The sequence below is a fragment of the Oncorhynchus mykiss genome, chromosome 14 (genome assembly GCF_057628025.1).
Source record: "Oncorhynchus mykiss isolate SJ-2025 chromosome 14, ASM5762802v1, whole genome shotgun sequence".
NCBI classification, from domain to species: domain Eukaryota; kingdom Metazoa; phylum Chordata; class Actinopteri; order Salmoniformes; family Salmonidae; genus Oncorhynchus; species Oncorhynchus mykiss.
In genome coordinates this window covers 3,057,656-3,076,440 of record NC_143035.1, presented here as the reverse complement: position 1 = coordinate 3,076,440, position 18,785 = coordinate 3,057,656, and the positions used below count along the sequence as shown (strand labels likewise).

General features: G+C 41.3%; 1 protein-coding gene across 1 annotated transcript; it reads left to right on the top strand.

Moving 5' to 3' along the window:
- Positions 1-7,721: 7,721 nt before the first annotated feature.
- LOC110488549 (LON peptidase N-terminal domain and RING finger protein 3) lies at positions 7,722-18,548 on the top strand. The gene is made up of 10 exons (XM_021560793.3): positions 7,722-8,570; positions 12,661-12,779; positions 12,895-13,173; positions 13,290-13,527; positions 13,654-13,744; positions 14,144-14,380; positions 14,514-14,672; positions 16,094-16,256; positions 16,367-16,516; positions 18,112-18,548. Exons 1-10 carry the CDS (start codon positions 7,919-7,921, stop codon positions 18,271-18,273), a joined length of 2,250 nt encoding a protein of 749 aa, XP_021416468.2. The 5' UTR covers positions 7,722-7,918; the 3' UTR covers positions 18,274-18,548.
- Positions 18,549-18,785: the final 237 nt, after the last annotated feature.

Below are 18,785 nucleotides of genomic sequence, written 5' to 3'. Positions count from 1 at the left end.
AACAGAATAATGTAATATATTGATAGAATGAATGCTTCAATCTAGTTGACATTAGAGGTCGACCAATTAATCGGCATGGCCGATTTCAAGTTTTCATAGCAATCGGTAATCGTCATTTTTGGACGCCAATTATGGCTGATTACATTGAAATACACGAGGAGACTGTGTGGCAGGCTGACCACCACCAACATCAAAAGGACCTTGTGGCTGCAAGGAGCCAAGGTCAGTTGCTAGCTAGCATTAGACTCTTTTTAAAAACAATCAGTCTTAACATAATCACTAGTTAACTACACATGGTTGATGATATTACTAGTTTAACTAGCTTGTCCTGTGTTGCATATAATCAATGCGGTGCCAGTTAATTTATCATCGAATTACAGCCTACTTCAACTTTGCCAAGTGGGTGATGATTTAACAAAAGTGCATTAGCGAAAAAAGCACAATCGTTGCACAAATGTACCTAATCATAAACATCAATGCCCTTCTTAAAATCAATATACAAGTATATTTTTTAAACATGCATATTTAGTTTAAAAAAAATTCATGTCAGCAGGATTTATTAACTAGGGAAATTGTGTCACTTCTCTTGCGTTCAGTGCAAGCAGAGTCAGGGTATATGCAGCAGTTTGGGCCGCCTGGCTCGTAGCGAACTGTGTGAAGACCATTTCTTCCTAACAAAGACCGTAATTAATTGAACAGAATTGTACATATTATGACATAACATTGAAGGTTGTGCAATGAAACAGCAATATTTAGACTTAGGGTTGCCACCCGTTCGATAAAATCTGGAACCGTTCCGTATTTCACTGAAATAATAAACGTTTTGTTTTCGAAACGATAGTTTCCGGATTTAACCATATTAATGACCTAATGCTTGTATTTCTGTGTGTTTATCATATTATAATTAAGTCTATGATTTGATATTTTATAGTGCAGTCTGACTGAGCAGTGATAGGCAGCAGCAGGCTGGTAAGCATTCATTCAAACAGCACTTTCCTGCGTTTGCCAGCAGCTCTCAATGCATGAAGCACAGCGCTGTTAATGACTTCAAGCCTATCAACTCCCGAGATTAGGCTGGCAATACTATAGTGCCTATAAGAACATCCAATAGTCAAAGGTATATGAAATACAAATGGTATAGAGAGAAATCATCCTATAATTCCTATAATAACTACAACCTAAAACTTCTTAATTGGGAATATTGAAGACTCATGTTAAAAGGAACCACCAGCTTTCATATGTTTTCATGTTCTGAGCAAGTAACTTAAATGTTAGCTTTCTTACATGGCACATATTGCACTTTTACTTTCTTCTCCATCACTGTGTTATTGCATTATTTAAACCAAATTGAACATGTTTCATTATTTATTTGAGACTAAATTGATTTTATTTATGTATTATATTAATAAGTTAAAATAAAAGTGTTCATTGTTCATTCAGTATTGTTGTAATTGTCATTATTACAAATATATATATCAAAGAATCGTCCGATTAATCGGTATCGGCTTTTTTTGGTCCTCCAATAATCGGTATTGGCTTTCAAAAATCATAATCAGTCAACCTCTAGTTTGAACTCTGTATCTCAACACGAGGTTGAGACCATAAACTCACCTCCCGGCCATACTGGTATGGCTGATTAGCTGTCCTAAGTAAAAACTCTTCAAACCATCCTATTCTACTACTCTTATGAAATCACTTTTTTTTTAACCTTTATTTAACTAGGCAAGTCAGTTAAGAACAAATTCTTATTTTCAATGACGGCCTTGGAACAGTGGGTTAACTGCCTGTTCAGGGGCAGAACGACAGATTTGCACCTTGTCAGCTCGGGGATATGAACTTGCAACCTTTCAGTTACTAGTCCAACGATATAACCACTAAGCTACCCTGCTGCCCCATATTCTTCTACTCTCATCACCAATGGGTACCGTCAACACGGCTGGCCAGCCTATCTTCCAAGGAGCATCTTCCAGAGTGAACAACAGTAGAAGACGGGGGGAAACCCTTTTGGACAACCAGAGCCTTACAAGCATGCCGTTGAAAGGCCCAACACCCTTCTTAAGGAGGTCTGGTTCTAACAGAGATCCACGGCAAACAAAGGCATTTAAACGTAAATACATTCATGCTTTCTTACTCCAAACATGTGGCGGTTCGTGTGAAAGTATATGATTACTGTGAGAATAGTTTCTAAAATGTATCAACGATAAGTGTCTCTTTCTCTCTCTCTTCCTCCCTGTCCATCTCCAAGCCACCATAGGTTGTGTCAGTCCGCTAGGGACCTTTTCTCATGAACTAAGTCTGTATGTTTATCCTGTGTTATTATTTAGTTAGCTAGTATATAAATAATTAAACCAATTTGTCTAGTACTGAATCATAAGTAAGGCTGGGGTTTTTGCAGATGCAGGAGGTTATGAGAATGATGATATGATACGAGGTTATGATTAATATGTTGATTGTTTTATGGATGTGATAGGTGTAACCTTGAGTGTAATTTGGGAGATGGTAACTCCTTAAACAACCGCGCTTGTGGTGCCCCAAATTCCTAATGAGTTAATTGTTACATTATTAATTTAATCGGGTATCAATGAAACAAAATCGGGTAACATAACAAAATGTAGAAAAAGTCAATAAGTATGTATATCATTTCCACACCAATTTGTAAAGGACAGATGTAGGTTGTTTGTAATCAAGTTTTGAATACACTACCAAAAACAATTTCTGAAAACTGACGAAAAGGTGAAAGGTATTACGACCATCCGCGTTTTACCCTACGAGCAAGAAGGGAAAAGTCAGTGATTGTATTAGCTCAAATATTTTATTAAAAGTATGAATTTCAGCACCCAGAGGAAGGACCGCAATTTAATAGGACAAACGGGGTACAGGTAAGCGTTTTCAGAATTGACATTTTTATAAGACTCAACTGATTGTGACTCAATTTGTTGCTAGTAAATCCCGCTACCAGTCATCAAAACTCAACTCGGGCTCGTATATAAGAGAACGGAATTGAGTGTAATATATATAGCTAGGCTATACTCAGTTTATGTGGGTGTAGTAGTATAACTCGAGGCGTTGGAATACGACGATACCAGCGAGAGCCTGGCATGTTGCACTGAACACGTTTGAATATGGAGAAAAGCCTCTAATTTTACAGTAGTAGGCCTAAACAGGGAAAAAACGACAAGTCCCAGACAGTTCGCAATAGAACATACCAGTGGGGCATTGTTTACTACCTAAATTATTTAGATAATCTGGTTACCACCATTGTTTGGAATACATTAGAAATATAATTGAATGGTGTTTCCTTTGAAGACATTGGCCTGGCTGAGAATAGAACATTCCAGTTGTCTGCCTAAGTGTGGCGCTGTTTACCACAATTTTCTGGAAAAGTCTTTAATTAACCTATACAGCTCTTGATCCATTGTCCCACCTAACACTGCAACAACTTGTCAATGATTTGAGCTTTTATAGAATACCCCCCTTTTACAAATGACTTAAAGGTGTGTGACCATTAACATTGGCTGCATATCCACTGTCTCCCAAAGTTTGGACTTGCACATTTATTTTCATCTCAGGAATTTAACAATGGTGTGAAGTAGCTCAAGCCAATGTTTACACCGATCCAATGCTTGGATATCCATGAGGAGAGGAATGGACAATTGCTATGCAGCCTTTGGTTTCAGGTGGCTCCATCAACAGATGGAGTGTGTCCCAAATTACACCCTATCCCTATACTGTGTCTAGTGTGCAAATTTTGACCAATCCCCAGTTAACCTCAAGTTTCGATTGACGCACCGGTGTCGATGTGCCAATTTATGTTTGGTAGCGTCCGAACTGCTTGGGTTACAAACGGTTGGTGTTCTCAGGTTTGCTCTATGACCCTCAAACGTTCTTCGGAAGATAACCTGTACCGGTAAAAATAAAATAAAATGGAAGTGTGAAAGTTTTGTGCCTACCCAAAAAAATAGGTTAAATATGTGTAAAAATATATATATATACAGTACCAGTCAAAAGTTTGGACACCTACTCATTCAAGGGTTTTTCTTTATTTTAACTATTTTCTACATTGTAGAATAATAGTGAACATATCAAAACTATGAAATAACACATATGGAATCATGCAGTAACCCAAAAAGTCTTAAACAAATCAAAATACATTTTAGCCACCCTTTGCCTTGACAGCTTTGCACACTCTTGACATTCTCACAACCAGCTTCATGAGGTAGTCACCTGGTCCATAATATGACCATCTTAAAACAATTCCATATGTCAGCTCAGTGATCTCACTGTGATACTGTAGGCCTACTTACATTACCTTTCTGAGTCAATTCAGGTAGTGTTTAATGTTCTGTGTTTGTGTTAACCATGGCAGACGGCATTGCAAATAAAGACAATCAGCCTCTGTGTCTGTGGATCCTTTTCCTTTGATGTATTTTTCATGTCTGCCAGGCCCATCTTTTCAAAGAAACACAATTTATTTTAATCTCTAGTCGAGTAAAATAAGTTGTTTTGTTCTGGTCACAAGATCATTTCCGGTAAACAGCATCACGCTTAGGCAGAAAACGGAACGTTCTATTCCGATGCCCTGTCTAATCACAAAATTTCCTCAGGCGGCAGACAGCTTCATGAATAGAGGTACAGTGCATTCGAAAAGTATTCAGACCTCTTATCACGATCGTCGTAAGAAGCGGACCAAAGCGCAGCGTGGTGGGAATGCATCATTTAATAGATGACAAAAAACACGAAGTAAACAGTACAAAAACAATAAACAAATAATGACCGTGAAGCTATCATAAGAACTGTGCTGACACAAGCAACTAACATGGACAATCACCCACAAAACAAACAGTGAAACCCAGGGTACCTAAGTATGATTCTCAATCAGAGACAACTAATGACACCTGCCTCTGATTGAGAACCATACTAGGCCGAAACAGACTGCCCACCCCAACTCACGCCCTGACCATACAAAATAACGACAAAACAAAGGAAATAAAGGTCAGAACGTGACACCTCTTGACTTTTTCCACATTTTGTTACGTTACAGCCTTTTTCTAAAATTGATTTTTTTTTAAAATTCCCTCTCAGCAATCTACACCCAATTCCCCATAATGACAAAGTAAAAAATGCATTTTAAAATAAATAAATGAAATAGCACATTAACATAAGTATTCAGACCCTTTACTCAGTACTTAGTTGAAGCACCTTTGGCAGCGATTACAGCCTAGAGTCTTCGTGGGTATGATGCTACAAGCTTGGAACACCTGTATTTGGTGAGTTTCTCTTGCTGCACAGCTATTTCCAGAGATGTTCGATCAGGTTCAAGTACGGGCCCTGGCTGGGCCACTCAAGAACATTCAGAGACTAGTCCCAAAGCCACTCCTGCATTGTCTTGGCTCTGTGCTTAGGGTTGTTGTCCTGTTGGAAGGTGAACCTTTGTCCCAGTCCTGAGGTCCTGAGGGCACTGGAGCAGGTTTGCATCAAGGATCTCTCTGTACTTTGCTTCGTTCATCATTCCCTCGATCCTGAATAGTCTCCCAGTCCCTGCCACTGAAAAACATCCCCACAGCATGAAGCTGCAACCACCATGTTTCACCGTAGGAATGGTGCCAGGTTTCCTCAAGATGTGACACTTGGCATTCAGGCCAAAGAGTTCAATCTTGGTTTCATCAGACCAGAGAATCTTGTTTCCCATCGTCTGAGAGTCCTTTAGATGCGTTTTGGAAAACTCCAAGCGGGCTATCATGTGCCTTCTACTGAGGAGTGGCTTCCGTCTGGCCACTACCATAAAGGCCTGATTGGTGGAGTGCTGCAGAGATGGTTGTCCTTCTGGAAGGTTCTCCCATCTCCACAGAGGAACTCTGGAGCTCTACCAGAGTGACCATCGGGTTCTTGGTCACCTCCCTGACCAAGTCCCTTCTCCCCCAATTGCTCAGTTTGGTTGGGTGGCCAGGTCTAGGAAGAGTCTTGGTGGTTCCAAACATATGTTATATTAGAATGATGAAGGCCACTGTGTTCATGGGGAACTTCAATGCTGCTTAAATTTGTTGGTACCCTTCCCCATATCTGTGCATCGACACAACCCTGTCTTGGAGCTCTACGGACAATTCCTTCAACCTCATGGCTTGTTTTTTGCTCTGACATGCACTGTCAACTGTGGGACCTTATATAGACAGCCTTTACAAATCATGTCCAATCAATTGAATTTGGATGGACTCCAATCAAGTTATAGAAACATCTCATGGATGATCAATGAAAACATTCTGCACCTGTGATCAATTTTGAGTCTCGTAGCAAAGGGTCTGAATACTTATGTAAATAAGGTATTTCTGTTTTTAACATTTCTAAAAACCTGTTTTCACTGCACATGTCAGTAAGGTTATTGAAGAACTGATACAAATCTTCATACCGTAGATATGAAATATGATCAATTGTATTAAAATGGGAGTTTTATTAGCACTTGACTAAAATACAGTATTTAATGTTTTGTTTACAGTAAATGTAGTGTTTGTTTCATTATGGTACTTATAACCATGTGATTACCTATAGGACCATAACATAAAGTTGCCCAAGAATTGCAAATGACATTGGAAAAAGTTATGGTTCAGCCACAGGATTCGGGCAAAACCTCCTCATCCAGGCAACGAGCTAACTGGGTCACTGTCACATTGGAAGAAGAGGACAAAGGTGCAGCGTTGTGAGCATACATTTTCTCTTTATTTGGAAAATGACACCAAACAAAACAATAAACACTACCAAAAAAAACAACCTTGCCGCTAAAGGCTATGTGCCCTAAACAAAGTCAACTTCCCACAAAGACAGGTGGGAGAAGGGCTACCTAAGTATGGTTCTCAATCAGAGACAACGATATACACCTGTCCCTGATTGCGAACCCTACCTGCCCAAAACATAGAAATACAAATAATAGAACATAGAATACCCACCCCAAAACACACCCTGACCAAACCAAATAGAGACATAAAAAGGATCTCTAAGGTCAGGGCGTGACAGACACACCGATGGCCCACTTTCAGAGCCACTGTAAGAAAGTTGCCTTGGCCCTGATATAGAAACCTAGCTGTCTGAAAGTGGGATTGAGTTCATATGCAAGTTTAGAAGACCTATTTGTGGAGCAATTTGTGTAACCCCCTAGATGTATGCATTCAATGGACACTTACATTCTATGTCTCAGTAGGATGTAAAAAGACATATAGGCTACAGTAGCCATAATTACATATTATTAAGTTTTTTTTTAAACCAATTGTGACACATAATTAGGCAATGTGCTAGCTAGAGGCAGTGAATAAGAAGTAGAAGAATAAGACATTTGTTTTCAATCAATCAAGGACTAATGTTGGGTTTCCCAAACTCGGTCCTCGGGACAGTGTAGGTTTAGATTTTTTTGCCATAGCACTACACAGCGGATTCAAATATTCAACTAATCATCAAGCTTTGATCATTTGAATCAACTGTGTAGCGTTAGGGCAAAAACCAAAACGTGCACCCCTTGAGTTCCTGAGGACCGAGTTTGGAAAACGCTGGACTATATACAGTTATGCTCTGTTATCCGAGCGTCCCGTCATGGAATGCCTTCAGCCGAAAGAAATCTATTAAGCATTATTCCCATTTCAGGACATTTACCAATTTCTATCCACAGACAAGACGCTTTCTGTTTTACAACTGAATTATTAGGTAACAGGGTCCAATTGGAACATCTGACCGTGGTCACATGACACAGTTTACGTAAGATTTATTTTTTATTTTTTACAGCGAAAGTATCACTAATGGTGTTCTATGATATCGTCTCAGAATAGTGAGTTGAACAGGGGGAGGAGACCTCAGAAAATAAGATAAATAGAAATAGACCTGTTACTACTAAAAGGGAAGATTAATTTAGCGACTATACTACACAACCGCAATCATTATGGGAACGGATAGTACCGATTGTATGCTGCTTCTTGCGGCAGAAGCGTTTCAATCTAAAAACTTCGGGCTCGCGGCGGACATATACGAATGCCAACTGCTGCACCTCTGCGACCCTAGTACGCAGCAACATCTCTTGGTGAAACGGGCCGATGCCCTGGCATTCGGTGGTAAATTGACCGATGCTTTCGAGATCTATCGAAAAGCCGCAGAAATCGACAGACTACGACCAGTCCATCTGGATAATCTTATTGAATATCTCTCTAACAGTATTAAAATACAAGATGGGACAGACAGTCAAAACAACAGACAGGAGACACACTCTGATTGCGTTGGATATGATGCATTTACCTGCAAAATATGTTATGAATTTCTATACGAGCCTGTTACCTTGCCTTGTGGACACTGCTTTTGCAAAAAGTGCCTGGACAGAGAAAAAATGCCTGTCTGCTGCAAAGAATGTAATGACACTCGGCACACCAAACTCAATGATGTGGACAATTATAGAGTTAATGTTGTTCTTAGTAACTTGTTGTTAAAGTGGTATCCAAGTCAATTACTTGCTGTTAATCTGAGACGTGAGGGGAATGGACTATATTCAGAGAAAATAATGGATGCTGCTTTGGAAAAATACAACGAAGCAATACAAATAGGTATGGTATTTTTACTTTTCATTTAAACTAATTCGAAATGCAATTAAACACTTGAAATGGATGGCCTATATCTTATGCAATGTTGCAACAGCATTTAGGCTACTGTTTCCAGTGAGTACATGAGCTGGCCTAATTGACAGCTGAATCAGCAGGTGTGTGATGTAACTTCCGCGTGGGGTAAGCTGCTCTAAATTGTAACAATTCAGTGGGGAAATTATTATAACAGTGTATCATGTTTATTACTAGGCTATAATTATCCCCTTAATTCAGAGAGATTCATGCATATGACATACTTGGGCAGATGTATGGAGGGTGATTAGGGCCAGTTCGAAACTGCTAAATAGGAATGTGAAAGAATAAATCCATTTTTATTTTCATATCAGTGCGCAAGATTCATGCCACAATTAAATTGCAATTTTAAATGAAAATAGAAAATGGTTAAAGGAACATTGTAAATGGTAAACAGATTCTAAATAAACATGGTAAATGGAAAAAGCCAAATGGTAAACAGAAATTCGTAAATGCAATCTACATAGTGAAATTGAAATAGATATTTTAATTTGTCAACTACCCAATTAAGAATTCTATTTTCAATGAACAATGTCAAAGTGTATGCAAATTACTTATTGGAGGCATGAACCAGGAGAGCAACACACACCCCCATGTAGTAGTTCACCCTAGCCATGCCATGCTGTTCATTGATTTGAGACTAGTGTAACCAACAAACAGGGTGCGAACCCAGGTCTTCTGCGCACCAAAAAAGCATAGGCCCACTAAGCTGAAGCCTAGGCATTGATACTGGGAGCCAATGCAACTCTTCATGTCTCAAGTAAGGTTAGGCCTACTCATCATGCATGTGTGGTAACTGAACCAACTCAGTTACCGATCACCATTTGTTTGACCTTCTCCTCCTCCTCCTCACAGAGATCCATCTGAGCCACAACACATATATGATTAACAGGGTTTGAACAAGTGTCTTCTGCACATCAGAAGAGCACATTAGTACGCTAAACCAACAATTATAGCTAACTCTTAACGTTTCAGGAAAGGTTACTCATCATGCGAACAACTAGGAAAAAACTGGTTCGGTGACCACGCACATGTATTGAATAACTTTGCCTGAGACCAGAAAGTTTGCTTTGGCTCCCCAAGCTAAAGCTTTGGCTTAGCAGCATGTTCTTCTGGTGTACAGGACACCAGGTTTGAACCCTGTTGGTTTCACTAGTCTAAAATCAATGCACAGAGAGCGTGACATGGTTAGGATGTATCACTGTATGGTGGTGTTGTGTTTATCTCCTGGTTCATGCCTCCAGGAAGTAATTTGCATACACTTAAAACATTTTAGGAGAAAAGAGAATGCTAAATAGGGCAGTTAGAAAATGATAAAAGCCACTTTACATTTCACTTTGAACATTTCACTTTGAACATTGCATTTTCCATTTTCTGTTAGCCATTGAACATTTTCTGTTGACCATTTTCATTTAGAATTTATTTTTACCGTTTCCAATTTTCAATTGAACATTTTAGTTTTTTATTTTAACATTGCAGTTTAATTTTGGCATGAATCATGTGCATTGATATGAACATATAAATGCATTTATCATTTCTATATTTCAATTGAGCATTTAAGCGTTGCATTTTCATTTGGGCACTGACCACCCTACACACAGATGGGCGTGTGAAGGTTGAATAAGATGTTATGTAGGCTAGGGGACCAAACATTGCTTAAGGTAAAAAAACAATAAAACAAATGTAGGTCAAGGGTACTAAAAGTTTGACAGCAGACACAGTAGTTTTGGTTCCACTCTTGTGTGCCGCATTGATATTATTATTGATTATCAAATCAACAATGCGAGCAATATGAGTAAGAATAAGAAATAAAAGTAACAAGTAATTAAAGGGCAGCAGTAAAATAACAATAGCGAGACTATATACAGGGGGGTACCGGTACGGAGTAAATGTGCGGGGGCACCGGTTAGTTAAGGTAATATGTACATGTAGGTAGAGTTATTAAAGTGACTATGCATAGATGATAACAACAGAGAGTAGTAGCAGTGTACGGAGGCAGGGGGGCAATGCAAATAGTCTGGGTAGCCATTTGATTAGGTGTGCAGGACTCTTATGACTTGGGGGTCGAAGCTGTTTAGAAGCGTCATGGACCTAGACTTGGCGCTCCGGTACCGCTTGCCGTGCGGTAGCAGAGAGAACAGTCTATGACTAGGGTGGCTGGAGTCTGACAATTTGTAGGGCCTTCCTCTGACACTACCTGGTGTAGAAGTCCTGGGTGTAGAGGTCCTGGATGGCAGGAATCTTGACCCCAGTGATGTACTGGGCCGTACGCACTACCCTCTGTAGTTCCTTGCGGTCGGAGGCCGAGCAGTTGCCATACCAGGCAGTGATGCAACAAGTCAAGATGCTCTTGATGTTACAACTGTATAAATCCTTTTGAGGATCTGAGGACCCATGCCAAATCTTTTCAGTTTCCTGAGGTGGAAAAGGTTTTGTCGTGCCCTCTTCATGACTGTATTGGTGTGCTTGGACTATGTTAGTGTATTGGTGATGTGGACACCAAGGAACTTGAAGCTCTCAACCTGCTCCTCTTCAGCCCCATCGATGAGAATGGGGGCGTGCTCGGTCCTCTTTTTCCTGTAGTCCACAATCATCTCTTTTGTCTTGATCACATTGAGAGAGAGGTTGTTGTCCTGGCACCACACGGCCAGGTCTCTGACCTCCTCCCTATAGGCTGTCTCGTCGTTGTCAGTGATCAGGCCTACGACTGTTGTGTCATCGGCAAACTTAATGATGGTGTTGGAGTCGTGCCTGGCCGTGCAGTCAAGAGTGAACAGGGACTGAGCACGCACCCCTGAGGAGCCCCTGTATTGGTTATCAGCGTGGCGGATGTGTTGTTACCTTCCCTTACCACCTGGGGGCAGCCTGTCAGGAAGTCCAGGTTCCAGTTGCAGAGGGAGGTTTTTAGTCCCAGGTTCCTTAGCTTATTGATGAGCTTTGAGGGCACTATGGTGTTGAATGCTGAGCTGTAGTCAATGAATAGCATTCTCACACAGGTGTTCATTTTGCTCAGGTGAGAAAGGGCAGTGTGGAGTGCAATAGAGATTGCATCATCTGTGGATCTGTTAGGGCGGTATGCAAATTGGAGTGGGTCTAGGGTTTCTGGGATAATGGTGTTGATGTGAGCTATGAGCAGCCTTTCAAAGCACTTCATGGCTGCAGACGTGAGTGCTACGGGTCAGTATTTATTTAGGCAGGTTACCTTAGTGTTCTTGGGCACAGGGACTATGGTGCTCTGCTTAAAACATGTTGGTATTATAGACTCAGACAGGGAGAGGTTGAAAATGTCAGTAAGGACACTTGCCAGTTGGTCAGTGCATGCTCGCAGTACACGTCCTGTTAATCAGTACACGTCCTTGACCTGTTTATAGATCTTACTCGCATTGGCTGCGGAGAGTGTGATCACACAGTCTTCCAAAACAGCTGGTGCTCTCATGCATGTTTCAGTGTTATTTGCCTTGAAGCGAGCATAGAAGTAGTTTAGCGCATCTGGTAGGATCGTGTCACTGGGCAGCTCTCGGCTGTGCTTCCCTTTGTAGTCTGTAATGGTTTGCAAGCCCTGCCACATCCAACGAGCACCAGAGCCGGTGGTGTATGATTCGATCTTAGTCTTGTATTGACTCATTGCCCCTTTGATGGTTCGCCGGAGGACATAGCAGGATTTCTTATAAGCTTCTGGGTTAGTCCCGCTCCTTGAAAGCGGCAGCTCTAGCCTTTAGCTCAGTGCTCTCAGTGCTCTACAGCTTATCATGAGAGATGTAAATGTTTATCAACAATCACTTTCAACAATAATCCAAAATCTGCACATTTTCACTATGAACTAAAGAAAACTGGTCTTGTGTGACAGAATGATGGTTTAATGAATAGATGATCAGTTTCAGCCTCTATTTCAATTTCTATTGAATTTGACCTTGATGTTTTCGATGTATAGTTCAAAATGATTTTGAATCAAGATGTCATGTACATTTATACTTTTGGAACAAAGTAAATCTCTGAATATATGTTTTTTTGTATTTTCCAGCTCCAAGGGACCATGTGCTGTACAGCAACCGATCACAGATCCATTCCAGTCTGAGGAATTACGAGGATGCACTTCATGATGCAGAGATGGCATGCAAACTCATGCCTCTTTGGTCAAAGGTGAGAGTTGGATTTTTTTCCCCATGTTTAATTTAGATCTACCATCAGAGCTTCACAATGCAACATAATGATATTGTTCTACTGATGAATAAACATTTGTTTATTTTTCTTCCAGGGACATATTAGAAAAGCACAAGCTTTAGTCTGTCTTGGGAAATGTGAAGAAGCGTTAAGAGAGTACCTGGTCGTCATTACCTTAGATCCTGAAAGTAAACTGGCAAAAAGAAAGGCGCAAAAGATTCTGAGTGATCTTCTGGCCCCTGTCACTGATCAAGTACACAACAGAATCCTGGACTGCACAAGTCTACTGTCTTCCAGAAATAAAATCAAAGGTGGCATCCTGAACACCCCAACCTCAAGCTGCAACACCACCACTTCCTCCAAGTCTTACAAGGTAAGATAAATCGTCCATCTTTGAGGTTTTTAAATTACAATAACGTATTATCATCTAGTGCATTGAGTTGAGCCCATGAACTAATTCAAATGTTCTATCATCACCCTTTCTCACAGGAGTACAAGAATATTGCCTCTCATGAAAAGTTGACATCGTCACCTACGCTGAGTGAACCTAAGACAGGCGGCTTATTTGAGACAATGGAATGCGGCGAAAAGAAAGGAGAAGATCAGGTGGACCTGAATGTCTGCCATCCCACCGTCATTGACAGGAGCGTCTTCCTCAAACGCAAACGTAGCTCATCCGAGGACAGCCAAGTGGATAGTAGCGACACCTGCAAGCGCTCCAAATCTGGTAAGTTTTAAGACTTTTTTTGCCTCGCCTCTTAAATCAATGGAGCTATATTGGCATGATATTTACTATAAGTGAAGCAGTTGTTGAGAGTCACTATCTAACTCAAATGTTTCTCCTCCTTTACAGAAGTGACCCAGAATGAAGAGGCGACTTCCTGGAGTGCAGTGCTTTCTGACCTCATAGACCCGGCTGACCTGGAGTGTTCTCTTTGTATGAGGTGAGAACATCTCCGTGTAGCTGTCCATCCGTGACAAAACTTGTATCTGAATTGTAAGCATTTGCCACTTTGCCAATGATAGTAATATAGTGTTCTGCTTTTGAATCAGATTATCTATGATTAGTGAAACTCACAGCCTCATACAAGTCATAGTTATTTTGCAAGTTAACACAAGATATTCATCTTCCTTTCTGATAGTATGAAACAATAAAGATTCGGTATGACGCAATAAAGATTAATAGGTAAACATTTAGTCTTCTTTTCACAGTTATAGCCTACATTTAATTATCAAACAATGTAAACAAGAAAACCTGAACGTAAACAATAATAGAGTAGCGAGAGACATTGTACCACTCTATTGCACAATATTGTGTTCTTTATCTCCATGGTATACCCTAGGCTCTTTTATGAACCAGTCACCACTCCTTGCGGCCACACCTTTTGTATGAAATGCCTCGAGCGATGCCTGGACCACAACCCCAAGTGTCCCCTCTGCAAGATGGAGCTGGAAGAGTATCTGGCAGAAAGTAAATACAACAAGACTGTCTTGATGGAGAACCTCATCTGCAAGTATCTGCCAAATGAGCTCATGGACAGGCAGAAAGTCAACGCAGAGGAGATTGCAGATTTATCCAAGTACGATTAAAAGCAGCATACAGACATTATCCGATTGCTTCTGAACTGTGTAACAATGACATCATACACTTTATAAAATGTTACTTCATCTATAACTTTGGATATATTATATCCTCAAACCTTTCTTTTGCAGTCTAAACAAGAACGTGCCTATATTTGTTTGCACCATGGCCTTCCCCACCGTTCCATGTCCTCTTCACATCTTTGAGCCCTGCTACCGGCTGATGATCCGCAGGTGTATGGAGATGGGTACCAAGCAGTTTGGAATGTGCCTCAGCGATAACCTCAAAGGGTGAGTAAAGCCTGGACAAAGCAGAGAAACATTGTGTTTAGTGTTCCTTAGTCAGGCAGGGGATATCGGTGGCATCTGGCAGTAAATTTGAATAGCTGTTGTGTCAACTCTTGTTTGGGGCCATTGAGGAGGGCCTTAGGCTATAATCAGAGCTGAGCAGGTATTGCATGTTGTATTGCAGCGTATCCCAAACTCGGTCCTGGGGAGAGGTCTCCTCGTGTCCAAAAAGTTGGGCCTGTTCTGAAATTGACCCAGGGCTTTCTTCCCAGGACCCTACCCGAATACATTTATGTTTTAAATATAGATACCCGGTCCGAATGGATCCGAGGACAACCAGACCTGGCCCCGTATAGACCCAGTCAGGTCCAGAACCAGTCCCGATCCGAGTCAGGGAAGCAGCAGAAAATGTATATTTTTAGCCACGTTATTAACTGAAGCTGTTAATTCACACACCAAGGAATAGAAGAACGGAGCTAGTATCAGGCGGGGGGCAGGGCCATGCTGTGTCCGGCTGAGTGGTGCGAGGAGGAGGAAGAGGGAGACAGCGGCAACCAATGCCAATTCGCACTAGTTACTAACATCAAGCTGCCAAAGCTAGGTTATTTATCATCCAATCTGATTACATAGTACCTGTTTTGACTGCATCAAACCGAGAAGAGAAGCTAGTTAAGCTAGCTATCTAGCTAGCGGGGTTGCCTAATCATAGCTTCATAGACTGCGCTTTCCCCCGTCCTAAACGACAATAACAACAACTCCATTCAAATTATTAAGTAGCAGCATCCCTGTTGGCTCTTGGTCGTTGAAACATATCCTTCTCATTTAACCTTTAATTCCGTAATTTTAATTCCATCTTCCATTGATCTGCTAACTTGCTTACCACAACACACACAGAGCCAGAGGCCAATGCCCGCTTTGATGACTTGTGATTGACTGCCAAAAACAACAAGCTACATGTGCCGCTCTCGTGAAAATCCGCAGCAGAATAAATACGAAAATGTTCAATCTCTACTGTTCTGGTATTTACGGGTCCTTAACAGCAAATTTAGTACTAAAATATCAGAGAACCGTGACAATCAAATCTGACCCGGATCTGAGGGTCAACTACAGAATTAAGGACCGGTCTCGGGTCATTCCCGGGTAATGTCCTGGTGGACCTGTGAAGACCTCTACCAAACGGGTGCTCATTGTGGTTTTTGCCCCAGCACTACACAGCTGATACAAATAATCAAAGCTAGATGATTAGTTGATTATTTGAATCAGTTGTGTTGTGCTAGGGCAAAAAACAAAACGTGCACCCAGAGGGGCCCCAATACCTAGTTGTTTAAGCAGATAGTTTATATAGCCTCTTTTATTGTTTGTGTCACCTGTGAATGCCTAAGACACATTTTGGATCCATATCTACTTATTTGCCTTCCCCATAGATTTGCCGATTACGGTAGCCTCCTGGAGATCCGAAACGTGGAATTCTTTGCAGATGGCCGCTCCGTTGTCGACACCATTGGGATAAGAAGGTTCAAGGTCATTGAGCACCACCAGAGAGATGGATACAACACAGCGGACATAGAATACCTGGAAGACGTTAAGGTAATTATTCATCATAAACTAAAGCATTTGCATGAATGTTGTCTGAACTATTTTTTACCTGTATTAGTGTATCTTGTTGTGCTAATAAATGCATTTCTTGTTCTGTAAAGGTGGAGGTTGTGGCAGAGAAGGAGCTACAGAGTCTCCATGATGCAGTATACGACCAGGCCTTAATCTGGGTCAACTCCCTGAAAGAAGAACAAAAGGAGAGAATCGTGGAGCACTTTGGGCGCATGCCAGAGAAAGACTCTGAGCCACAGGTAAATATATGAATCCTGGACATACAGTGTATTCGGGAAGTATTCAGACTCCTTGACTTTTTCCACATTTTACAGCCTTATTCAAATATGTATTAAATACATTCAATACAATACCCCATAATGACAAAACAAAAACAGGTTTTTAGAAATGTTTACAAATTTATAGAAAATAAAAACAGAAATACCTTATTTACATAAGTATTCAGACCCTCTGCTATGAGACTCGAAATGGAGCTCAGCTGCGTCCTGTTCAGTTTATCATGCTTGAGATGTTTCTACAACTTGATTGGAGAATACCTGTGGTAAATTCAATTGATTGGACATGATTTGGAAAGGCACACCTGTCTATATAAGGTCCCACAGTTGACAGTGCATGTCAGAGCAAAAAACAAGCCATGAGGTCAAAGGAATTGTCCGTAGAGCTCCGAGACAAGATTTTGTCGATGCACAGATCTGGGGAAAGGTACCAACAAATTTCTGCAACATTGAAGGTCCCCAAAAACACAGTGGCCTCATTCTTAAATAAAATAAGTTCGTAACTACCAAGACTCTTCCTAGATCTGGCCGCCCGGCCAAACTGAGCAATTGGGGGAGAAGGGCCTTGGTCAGGGAGGTGACCAAGAATCCGACGGATTCAGAGTTCCTCCATAGAGATGGGAGAACCTTCCAGAAGGACAACCATCTCTGCATCACTCCACCAATCAGGCCTTTATGGTAGAGTGGCCAGATGGAAGCCACTCCTCAGTAAAAGGCACATGACAGCCCGCTTGGAGTTTGCCAAAACAGGACTCTCAGACCATGAGAAACAAGATTCTCTGGTTTGATGAAACCAAGATTACACTCTTTGGTCTTAATGCCAAGCGTCACGTCTGGAGGAAACCTGGCACCATCCCTACGGTGAAGCATGGTGATGGCAGCATCATGCTGTGGGGATGATTTTCAGGGACTGGGAGACTATTCAGGATAGAGGGAAAGATGAACGGAGCAAAGTACAGAGAGATCCTTGATTAAAACCTGCTCTAGAGTACTCAGGACCTCAGACTGGGGCAAAGGTTCACCTTTCAACAGGACAACGACCCTAAGCACACAGCCAAGACAACGCAGGAGTGGCTTCGAGAAAATCTCTGAATGTCCTTGAGTGGCCCAGCCAGAGCCCGGACTTTAACCAGAGACCTGAAAATAGCTGTACAGAGACGCTCACCATCCAACCTGACAGAGCTTGAGAGGATCTGCAGAGTTGAATGGGAGACAATCCCCAATTACAGGTGTGCTAAGCTTCTATACCCAAGAAAACTCGAGGCCTGTAATCACTGCCAAAGGTGCTTCAACAAAGTGCTGTGTAAAGGGTATGAATACTTATATAAATATGATATGTCATTTTTTTTAAATCTATGAATTTGTAAAAATGTCTGAAAACCTGTTTTTGCTTTGTCATTGTGGGGTATTGAGTGCAGATGAATGAGAAAACAACAACAATATAAACCATTTTAGAATAAGGCTGTAACGTAACAAAACGTGGAAGATTTGACACAGTTTATGATGAGCAGGTTGTGGCTGGATTCTTATGGTTATTCTCCTGCTCTCTCCCTCTCTAGGCCAGTGCCAATGGGCCGTCCTGGTGCTGGTGGCTGCTGGCAGTCCTTCCCCTGGAGGGTCGAGCCCAGCTGCCCTTCCTGGCCCTGACGTCCCTGAAGGACCGACTCAGTGGTATCCGCAGAATACTCCTCTTCATGTCCCGCAACCGCTCCTCTCGATGACTCCAACCCTCACACAACCATCTATCTCCTCCATGTGGGTGTCTGTTTTTTGTTTTTATCTGAAAGACCGCATTTCAACGAAAGCCTTTGTGTGAATGGGTTACTATTGGCAAGTGGACTTTAATTAGATTACTGAAATGTGATCCAAGGATTAGAAGAGGCTACTTATGGACTGAATATTTTAAAGTGTGCTGTAAAGGCGATTAGTGTTTGTTTTTGTTATTATTTATGAACTTCGCGTCTGCATGGAACATGTTTACACCACTGGGAGAAAATTACTATTACAATGATGACTTATTATTTCCAAAGGGTTTATTAAAACCAGTTAGAGCTCTAGGGGCGCTATTTCATTTTTGGATAAAAAACGTTCCCGTCTTAAGCGCGATATTTTGTCACGAAAAGATGCTCGACTATGCATATTCTTGACAGTTTTGGAAAGAAAACACTCTGAAGTTTCAGAATCTGCAAAGATTTTGTCTGTAAGTGCCCCAGAACTCATTCTACAGGCGAAA